Consider the following 10,148-nt stretch of genomic DNA (forward strand, 5'->3'; position numbering starts at 1 on the left):
GACACGGCTCCTTTTTCTCCTCGTCATCAAAAAGTTAGGATTTCAAACTTACTTAAGTATTTTTGTTACCTCTTGGCCCTCTTTTTCGACAACATACACACCAACGCAGGTGTCTAAATGTAATTAGCATATGCGGGAAAGTATAGGTCAAAGCAGTTTGGCTTGCTGTTACATTTTCAGCATAAGTTGCTCATTACCGTAGCTACAAAATATTTCATGTTGATCTTGTAGTTTCTATGATGCTAAGTTGTTTACTGATTGACATAAAGTTAGTGCCAGTGCCAAGTTCATGATAATGCCTAGAGCTGGCAAAAGGAGACACAAGGTAGTTTCTCGTAAAATTTGGGCAGCACCTCCCCTTTTTTATCATAACCCGACGTCTCGCGTCTCGTTCAGTGCAACAACAACAACATGTTACGCACAAGTCCACACCGAGCATTTATCGTCCTAATGACCATTCACAAAGCCAAAGTCATAAAATCATCAAGCACATTCAAGTTTAAAGTTTTGAAATAACAAAGAAAACCAAACATTGTCTTCAGAAAAACCACGAAAGCAACAAAAAATAAATAGAGCAAACTTTGGCATTCACTAGAATGATGAGCGTAATACATAGTCTTCCGGATACAAAAACCATTATATGGGCATTACATTTATCCTCTCCCTTAAGCTGCGAGCAAAAAATAAAAATAAAAAAAACTACTATTACCACCCTCACTATCATCGTCCTCATGCTCCCGTCTTCCTCCTCCTCCTCCTCCTCACTACCTGTCTCCTCTTCGTCCTCATCCTCGTCATCGTTGGCATCGACACTGGAAGATGTTTGAAGCATCATTAGGATGTTCACAGTAATAGCTACAACATGAATGGGTTGTGGCATGATACAGGTCTTCTTGTTGTCCCTCGCCGCGTTTTCCAGCCAATTCCAGCACCTGTTAAAACACACATCAATTAGGCCACCTTCTTCCTAAACCACCTTGCTCAAATTTTGAAAAAAGTTGATCAGTTTGCAAAATTAAACCTTGGGTAAATCTAATTTCCACACACATTTAAATGAGCAGTCATCTCAATAAGACCCTTTTTAAGAAAGAGAATCAGGTGGATGCACGCAGACTCAACATTGAAATATTTGCCATGCTGAAAGAACAGTTGGTTAATGTCTTTAGTCTGATGAAGGTATGTATTACGTGGCTTATTTGGTTTTTCATTTGAAGAGGTTACTAGTATAGCTACAAGGAATTCAACTTGTTTCTCTTCTTTTCCTTGGGATTAGCCAAGATTTTTATTCCAATATGAACCAGAAATTGATGCTTTCCTTGAGTTTCTCATATGGAGGTTCTCCATTTGGGTTGATAAGCCTACTCCAGAGAATGCTCTTATGAATTTGAGGTACAGAGATGAACGAGAAATCGGCCTGGGAGGAAAATGGGAGGACCAAAACGATTGCTAAGTAAAGTTGTACCTGTGGTTCAATTTGGATTCAAAACCCTAACTTTCAATTGAAATCTCATTTTCAATTCCAAGCAGAAACGAAATAAGGAAAAGCAAAGAAACCAAAATCCTAACTTTCAATTGAGAGAGAAACGAACAAAATAACGAACGGAGAGAGACCTTGGCGGTGTGGGGTCCCGTCGGAAGTCGCGAAGGCGAAAATCGCCACTGGTGGTGGCGGTCGGTGGAGGGAAGGTCGCCGGTGGTGATGGTGGTCGCGGTGGTCGTCTCCGGTAGCGGTCGCAGTGATGGTGTTGGTCCGGTTGTCGTCGTCGTCCTCCTCTCTCTCCCTTTCTCTTTCATCGCGCAGAACCAGAAGAAGTATTTTGGGTTTTTTTTTTTAGGGGCGCCCAAAACTACATTGTTTTGGGCTATCCAGGGTTGGCGCATGGGCTGGTAGGTTTCCTGTTGTGTAGACTTTCTGTTAATCAGATAAAGGATCATTCAAATAAATAAGAGAGAATTGATTCAATTGAACAACAAAGTGTCGACCATAACGGTGCGATGATGCACCGATAGACATAGCTGACACATTCCGTCTAGTGTGCCTCCCTCCAATCCCGTCCAGTTCTATCAAACGATATCCGATCAGCGTAGTCATTGTTCTCGACGAGATCTAAAAAGTGAATAATTTCAATCATTGTTGTAGACTCGGGAAGAGCCCACGAAAGTACAAAACTACACGGGACTTAAGGGAGGCTTACATTGGACAGGATCTGAGTCGGAATAGGAGGGCTAATTGGCTTCTCTTTTTGATAATTCAGAGTGTTTAGATTAATTTATGCACACATCAACTTAATTTATGGCTAATCAATTCCATCGCTTATTAACGGAGAGCTTATTTAAATTCCAGATAAAATCTCGTACGATTACAAGAGCTGATAGCACCTAAGAGGTTTTGAATTCATGACACAAGAGGAAGCAAAACCCAAAATTTACACCTTGACCACCCCATGCTAACTCCTTGGGGTTCACTTGCATCATTTTTCCGACTTTAGTTTAATTTTCTTCAGTATCAACAAAAAAAAAAGGTTTAATTTTCTTCATCAGAAAAATTGACAATATCCTAACTTCAACCCAATCCAATCACCGTGGACCTCCAAGCATTTATTTTTATAAAAAATATAGTTATCAAAATATTTACTATTACTATCTTGTGTGAATTTTGCAAAGAAATCATTTGGCCCACTTAAAAATTTTTTGAAATTTGTTTTGGGCCCATTTCAATGACTTTTTTGGATTTGTAAAATGGAGGTAGGCCAAGTCAATTTAAGCCTGTCCAAGCACAACAAGCCCATTAAAGCCGAAACCCAAGAAGTACAGTTTAAAGCCCATTTCTAGCCCAGAAAGCAGTCCTTGCGGCCGCGGCTTGTTAGTTATGTAGCTGTGATGTTAAACCTTTTTAACAATGCGGACGTAATGTTTAGGTTTGCGGCCTTAACCTCCAAACCCCAAAAAATAGACATTTGGTGCACAACTACGATGATGAACTACGATGATCTGACTTTGAATAAGAAGTTTCTTGCATAGGATTTGAGTGGCCACAGTGGCACGAGTTCTGTCAGAGACCATCACATAAGTTATGTTTTTTAAGTAACGCAAGATAACTCAAGCCAACTTGCACGCTCCTTAGATTAATTCCTACAACCCTTTCATAACCATTTCAAACACTTTTGCAAGGGGAGAGAGGAGACCTCAATAATTATTGACAAGGGGACTCAAACCTCAAACTTTAGGAAAAAGCAAACGGCAAAATCACAAGGCTTCATGACAAGGAGCCCAACCACTTATGTTGACATAAGCTTTGTTTGCCAACTTTTCCTTTTCTTTTCATTAACCACTTGAGCTTGATATACTTATGCCAGAAAGAAAAGAATAAAATTCAAATAATCATTCAAACAACACTATCTGCACACATTGAAACAATATTTGGAGTTAGCTGGAGGTACATAAGATTTCATCAATTCCAACTTTCATGTTGAAGGCATAAATTCCCTTGTTCAGTTGTGTTCGGACCTGGGGACCCCGTAGTGAGCAAAAGTCACTACGGGGTTGTAGTGAGTATCGATCTCAACTATCTATCTAAGCAATTAATGGTTCGGATTAAAAACAAACTCTTCTAGGGAAGAGTTATTCTCCTCCGTGGAAGAGTTTTTTTTTTTAATCCAAATTGTAGAACTTATGGACTGTTGGAATTGCTCACTATAGGGTTCTCGGATCCCTGGTGTTCATCCACTAAACTACAACATCCACTAAAAATGTTGCACAAACAGGCCGGTGGTCAGAAAATCTCAACTCCCTGCGCACATATGACAGTTGACGTATCCCTTCTCCATGGAATAATATTCTGTCACACCTGCATTTTTCAAAATCCTCATATTAACATTACTCCTCTGAAAAAGTCCATATTTACATGAATATATAACGCGTGAGAGCATCTCCACCTGAACCGCTAAAACTTTGGTATGCCGGATGTTTTGAAGTCTTACGTGGCAAGTTGGTATACATCAAAATTTGAAAAACTTCCCACCCACCCCATTTTGTCCAAATAGAAAATGGAAACTTTTAAGAACTGTTTGTGAAATATCAACTAAATGTCTCATAAACACCTGCACTTAACGATATTCTAATTGAACATCTGAAGTTGAAAATAATTTGAATTGGGGCTCCCCACACCACCCCCCCCCCCCCCCCCAAGTGACTACAGCAACCACCGTCAAATAAGAAACAGAATTATCTGAGATGGCGATGAGGTGTTTAATTGGAACACCAATTAGTTCAAGTGTTTACGAGACATTTATGCGATAGTTTTGGGATAAGTTCAAGTGATTATGAGATATTTAGGCGATAGATAGGGATAGTTTTCGAATTTCCCCTAAAAAACATCCCATTCAACGCCATTTTGCTTCAAAGAGTTACTCCTTCAATGCCCCAACTTGAAATATCGAGAATTCATTAAGTTGGCAGCTAGGAAGATGTCCAAATGAGGAAATGCCAACTGCCATATCAGAAATAAATGGTTTTGGGTGGAATGATCTCTTTCAAATAGTGATTTGAGTGGAGACGCTCCAAGTTCTAAATATCTATCTTGTTTCGTTTTCAATGGGTATGGATTTGAGGCTCGCTGATGAAAACACAAACATACCATGCTGGAGTTCTCCTTTTGCTCTTTGATTTTTCAATCTCTCCAGCATAAGCATCTGAATTGTTATAATATTTGTACGTAGGTGCAAAGTAGATCTTCTCTTCTTTCCATCCGTTGAATACTCGGCCGGCTTCCCTTTCGATCTTCAGCTATCAAAAGAAAACCACAAAGGAAAAAAAGGAACACCATGTCATTGTCTTTTGAGCAATGAAGAGTAAACCACAACACTGAACAAGTGAACATAGAGTCACTTGCAGAACACAAACTCATTTCACTTTACTCGCTTGAAACGGAAAACATGGTATTTCGGAAAAGAGAGAGTTTATTGGATGCATTTCAACATCCTGAGACTCATTGTTCAAATCTTTTGAGTCTCTAAGAAATAACACAACATCCCAGAATATGATAAAGCATGGATAGTTACTAGTCAGAAATCCACTCACTTTAGCTTCTGCGTGACGCTTTTAGGGACTTTTAAGGGTCACTATGCAGTGCACATCACAGGAAGAAATGGTAGATTTCTAGGTAGAGGATAAAGATTGCATTGTATTGCTTGATCGAATTTTAACCATTACATCGAAGGCCTTTTATATCGGCAAATGTATTAAAACCTATTAATGAGGTGATACAGACATAATTTGTAGGGCGTGCATAAGGTCAAAAGGTGTGAGCTATGGTTGGCTCAAGATGATGACAGCCGAAAACACTCAGCATATCATTATCTCTGATATATGTTTTTAACAGAAACCCAAAGTCTCTATTTGAAATAGTGCCCAGATCATTACGTCTATCGACCCAACTTTCAGCCTGTTCACTGTCCTAGGCTGCCAAAAAAACTGGCGAATAGGGAAACCGATCCTTTGGAAGATGAAAATACCAATTATGATCTAACCCGCGCTTTAGTTTTTTTCAAAAACTTAATTTCCATTGTATGCCAAAACACCTTTCAGCAATTCCCGATCAGAAGTGTTAGATAACTACCTGATCCTTATTGAGAAGTGCATCCCAGTTGTTCTCGTCCACAAATTTTCTGGTAGCAGCGTAGCTCAGAGCAATTCGGTAGTTTAAATCCCCTAACCATATGATTCGGCTGCAAACAAATTCAAGTGAAATGAGTTCAGAAATTCATGTACACAAGTTGAAAATTTCAAACTCGTACAATTAGAATTCTCGGAATGCTTACTCGTGTTCTAGAATTTTCTCCGGCATCCTCCTACTATACGGTCTTTTGCAGATCTTAGTAAACTGAGCATTTTTAATAATCTCTATAACATCCAAATTTCTTCTAAGCTCATCCCCTTCTTTCTCCCCGGATGCCAAGTGACTGCAGACAAAACAAAAGCTTGTCTGGTGAAAAGACATACTCAACGAGATGCACCCCTGAAACAAGGAAATCATCACATATATAAGAAGTAAGAACATTTCATAGAAATCATAATTCTATATAGTTACCAAGTTTGCATAATCACATACATATGCACATATTCATATCAATCTAGCAAGTCTTTCTCGTACTACGAAGCACCAATACCTTTAGAATGGAGTTGTTTTCAGATCATTCAAGCATTGGATACTAATACTTACCCGATGCATGTATTCAATGATTTTTCCGAGACGGATCCATAATTTTTTTTTTGATCGGCTAACTAATCCATATACTTTCAGATACTCTCACTCACATATCCTAACTTTCATATGCAATAGGGATGGTAACCTTTCTGGAACTAGATTACAACAGTTTAGACAGCTTACATAATAATTTCCAAATATTTCGGTTACCTCTTATTGGGAAAGAAATACTGATTAAAGTATTTTTTTTTGTATTGACAAATCCTTAAAATTACACAAATGTGTTGCATGAGTGTATCCGTACTCATAAGCCTACTAGTGCTTAAATTAATGCCTAATTACCAAATTGGCTTCTCACCATTCTTAAATTTATCATATTCTAAAAAAAATCGACTAATGTATCCCCTTCTTAGACATACCCTGCTTCTTTAGGATTTTCCGTAACAGCGTGTCTGTATCCCTAATGTATCCATTCTTTATAGTAATAGGATAATTTTGAATCATCCTCACCTTGTTCCCCAGGTAACCCATGATTCCGCGACTAATGTAGGAAGTTCTCAAGTGGCCAATGTACTGCACTAGCTCCTTCCTAACCCAAATAGTAAGGAAGATTCCCACCATCTGCTTGGATGCTATAAGGCTGTACTTGATCATGTTACAACCAGAAGACGGGTTAGATTCAGGTACAACGAAACTATCCGGTCCAATATCATTGATCTGTTCCATGAAATCTTCTGGATCACTTTCTGTCTGTTGGCATTTGAAGCATGAATCCTTGTTATACTTCCTTTCCGGTTGATCAGAAGTAGTACTACAGTTGCAACTCTTAAGCCGCTTTCTTACGCTTTGTGCCCTGAAAATTCTACTAGCTGTTTTGAGGGAAGTTGTTTGGTTGATTAAAGGACTAGGGTAACCATGGTTCAAGGATCTGCTGATAATAGATAGCCATTTTGCTGCTGGCCCATTGTCTTCTATGGCTAACACATTCCCAGCATTTAGAGGGACTATTTCCTGAAAACTGATTTGAACAAATTTAACCCATGAATAGTGAAACATTATGAAAAAAAGGATACAGAAATTTCCACAAGTACAAATGTCGTTAGGACTATTGCAATAAAGACCAACACATTTCCCGCATTTCAAGGGACTATTCCCTGAGAATTGAAAACAAACAAGATGCACAAATTGCGAAATAGTATGGGAGAAAGGTACTGTGAAGTTTTGACAGACAAATACCATTAGGACCATCAATAGAGACTAGTGCATTTCCCGCATTTAAAGGGACTATTTCCTGAAAAATTATTGAACATACAGAAAGCCACAATTCCTGAAACAGAACTGAAAAGGGTATAAATTCTTTTTACAAATACAAGAAAAATGACTATGAGCGTATAGAAGTTTTTTTCCTAACTACAGAAACCATTACAACAAATACTACTGAATATCGGATGGATGGTTTAGTGTCTAAGCTGGATGAAATACTGCACTACATGCAAGCAGAACAAAAATTTTGCGGCCACCACCTCAGTACAGTTCTAGGTTTTTTTTTCCGGTTTGGGCATACACCATTCGAGAATCATCGTTAGTCATAAGCAATATTAGATGTGAACAACTATTACAAAAGAGTCCATACATGTGGCAGTGAAACAGATTTGACTCTCACAGCCAACAAGAATAAAACCCTTGCACAATTGTTAATTTCAGGGCCTCAGGATTAGTCGAGGTGTGCGTAAGCTCGCCCGCATCCCAATTATCAAACAAATATGTGAAAGTGAAACAAAAGTCAATGCACATTAGTTTTCCTGTGTAAAATCCAGAGAGGGAGAGTAACCAAACTAACATAACAAATTGCGGTCTCGGACTAATTTTTTTAAGCAAGAAACAATTGTCTAACTTTAGAATTGAGAAGCAAAACACAAAAGAAAAGCATAGAATTTGAGAAAAATAAAGAGATAAAAGAATACCCCAAAACATATATATCAAATTGATCATGAACTTGAAGAAAATCATCAAGATTGAGACCATTGTGGGGAGATATCCCACCAACATTCCATGTCGCTACAAAAACCCTTAAATTAAAAACAAGAAAAACAATAAGCATCAATTGTAATAGATTAAAATTTTGAAAAATAAAAGGAAGAAAATCAGATTGAATTCTGCATACCTGTACGTTTCAACTTCTTGAGGCATTGGAGGCTCTATCTAGGTCTAAGGACATGAAAAAAAAACCCAGCTTTTTCTACCCCTGAAATTGAAATCAAATAGTGGTCTCAAAAACACCTACACATTAAAAAGAAAATAACCCAATAGAAAAAGGAAAAAACCCAATTGAATTAGACCAACATGGAAGTTTAATAGCAACCTGAAAAGCTCTGTTCAGAGACATTTTGATTAAGCTCTGAAATTTTGGAGCTCACCAATGGACCAGTTCTTTCTCCGGCAAGAGAAGGTGTTAGTGGAGAAACATATATGGTTAAGAATGAAATGGAATAAAGTTGACTTCTTGGAAGGAATGAGCCTTTATTAGGCTTCGTTTGGATGTCCATAAAAAAGTGAGTTGGCTTTTGGATTTTTTTTTTTTTGACAGAATTGTACTTTGCTAATGATTTTTTTACTCAAAAGTTAGGCAATCTCAGAGCATGTACCATGATATCCCGTCAACCTTGTTAGTATAATAGTTAACCCCCTCTAACTAAGCCTCGCGTGCAATTTGTCCCCTTTAACTTTTTTTTTTTGCACTCAATCCTTTCTAACTAACTGAAATTCAAACGGTCATAACTTTTTTGTCCAAAATCGCATGCAAATTATATATCGATTTCGAGGTCTTGAAGTCAGCTTTATAATGACATCAAAATCACATCACGATTCAAAGCACACAGAAAGTTATGATCAATACGGTCTTTCTGCCTACCAGCTCTTACTCTTTTGATCATAACTTTCTGTGTGCTTTGATTCGTGATGTGATTTTGGTGTCATTAGAAAGCTGACTTCAAGACCTCGAAATCGATATATAATTTGCATGTTTTCGATTTTGGACGAAGAAGTTATGACCATTTGAAATTGTGACCGTTTGAATTTCAATTAGTTAGAGGGGGTTGAATGCCAAAAAAAAAAGTTAAAGGGGGCCAAGTGCACGCGAGGCTTAGTTAAAGAGGGTTAACTATAGTTTACCCTATAATTTTTTGCTTTTGACTAGCCGCATTTTTTTTCTTGTTTGCTCTACAATAATGCCATAATAACTACACAAATTTTAGAGTACTGCTATATGTATATATGCAAGGTAAATATCATGTACATATAGCTTTCTTAGGGTTCATTTTGGGTTTCATAAAAATGATTCGAACCATTTATTATTTTTAAAATAATTTTTTATGAAGGCTTGTAAAAACTCAGCTCAACCCGATATCACTAAGGATTTTTTCTGAATTTGTAGGAGCGAAATTGAGCAGTTAAGTTTGGCCCCACAAATTAAGAAAAAAATCGGGTTGTGCTGATTTTTTACAAGGCTTCATAAAAAAATGTTCTAAAAATAATAGGTGGTTCAAATCATTTTTGTGGAATCTAAGATGGACTCCCACAAAACTTATATGTACATGGTATGTACAAACTCATATGTACCCATAACTTTATTGATTGCAAATTTTATTACTTTGAAATCAAAGTGAAAAGAAAGAACTCAAAATAAGAAAGAGAGAATGTATACTTTTTTGAATAGTGGTTCCTACATTAAAAATATAAAGATGTCTTTAGACTAGGGTTTTAATATTAATGCCTGCGTTGGGTTAGTGCATAGACAAATTTGCTCTTGCTTTGATTAGTTCTCCGTTCACCAACAGTTAGATTAATTCCCAGAGTAACCGATCTATTAAACCGAACCGGATACCAAATCTAAAAGAATAATGGTGCTGATATTTTGTTGAGCATGTTGAAGCATCTTTTTATG

General features: G+C 37.5%; 2 protein-coding genes across 3 annotated transcripts; both read right to left on the reverse strand.

Annotated features, from left to right (window-relative positions):
* Positions 1 to 523: 523 nt before the first annotated feature.
* LOC131321062 (uncharacterized) lies at positions 524 to 2,475 on the reverse strand. The gene is made up of 3 exons (XM_058352079.1): positions 2,431 to 2,475; positions 1,612 to 1,787; positions 524 to 932 (listed from the first exon to the last, which is right to left on the reverse strand). The coding sequence occupies exons 1-3, from the start codon at positions 2,473 to 2,475 to the stop codon at positions 539 to 541; spliced, it is 615 nt and encodes a 204-aa protein (XP_058208062.1). The 3' UTR covers positions 524 to 538.
* Positions 2,476 to 3,355: 880 nt separating this feature from the next.
* On the reverse strand, positions 3,356 to 8,725 carry LOC131320401 (type I inositol polyphosphate 5-phosphatase 10). Of its 2 annotated transcripts, XM_058351107.1 has the most exons (8): positions 8,568 to 8,725; positions 8,370 to 8,450; positions 8,170 to 8,274; positions 6,716 to 7,223; positions 5,820 to 6,016; positions 5,618 to 5,726; positions 4,637 to 4,785; positions 3,356 to 3,847 (listed from the first exon to the last, which is right to left on the reverse strand). In XM_058351107.1, the coding sequence occupies exons 2-8, from the start codon at positions 8,393 to 8,395 to the stop codon at positions 3,727 to 3,729; spliced, it is 1,215 nt and encodes a 404-aa protein (XP_058207090.1). In that variant the 5' UTR covers positions 8,396 to 8,450; positions 8,568 to 8,725; the 3' UTR covers positions 3,356 to 3,726. The 2 variants fall into 2 exon arrangements, with proteins under 2 accessions (XP_058207090.1, XP_058207089.1); XM_058351106.1 differs by lacking the exons at positions 8,170 to 8,274; positions 8,370 to 8,450; positions 8,568 to 8,725 and adding an exon at positions 7,869 to 8,121.
* Between the last annotated feature and the right edge of the window lie 1,423 nt (positions 8,726 to 10,148).

The sequence above is a fragment of the Rhododendron vialii genome, chromosome 3a (genome assembly GCF_030253575.1).
Source record: "Rhododendron vialii isolate Sample 1 chromosome 3a, ASM3025357v1".
NCBI lineage: Eukaryota > Viridiplantae > Streptophyta > Magnoliopsida > Ericales > Ericaceae > Rhododendron > Rhododendron vialii.

Coding starts and splice junctions, on each gene's coding strand:
- LOC131320401 (XM_058351106.1), bottom strand. CDS start 8,047: ATGTTAGTTTGGTTACTCTCCCTCTCTGGATTTTACACAGGAAAACTA. Junction 6,017..6,715: donor TGGGTTACCTGGGGAACAAG/GTGAGGATGATT, acceptor TCCTTGTTTCAG/GGGTGCATCTCGTTGAGTAT. Junction 5,727..5,819: donor GAGAAAATTCTAGAACACGA/GTAAGCATTCCG, acceptor ATTTGTTTGCAG/CCGAATCATATGGTTAGGGG.
- LOC131321062 (XM_058352079.1), bottom strand. CDS start 2,475: ATGATGCAAGTGAACCCCAAGGAGTTAGCATGGGGTGGTCAAGGT. Junction 1,788..2,430: donor TAGCATGGGGTGGTCAAGGT/GTAAATTTTGGG, acceptor GCGCGATGAAAG/AGAAAGGGAGAGAGAGGAGG. Junction 933..1,611: donor CGGGACCCCACACCGCCAAG/GTCTCTCTCCGT, acceptor GTGTTTTAACAG/GTGCTGGAATTGGCTGGAAA.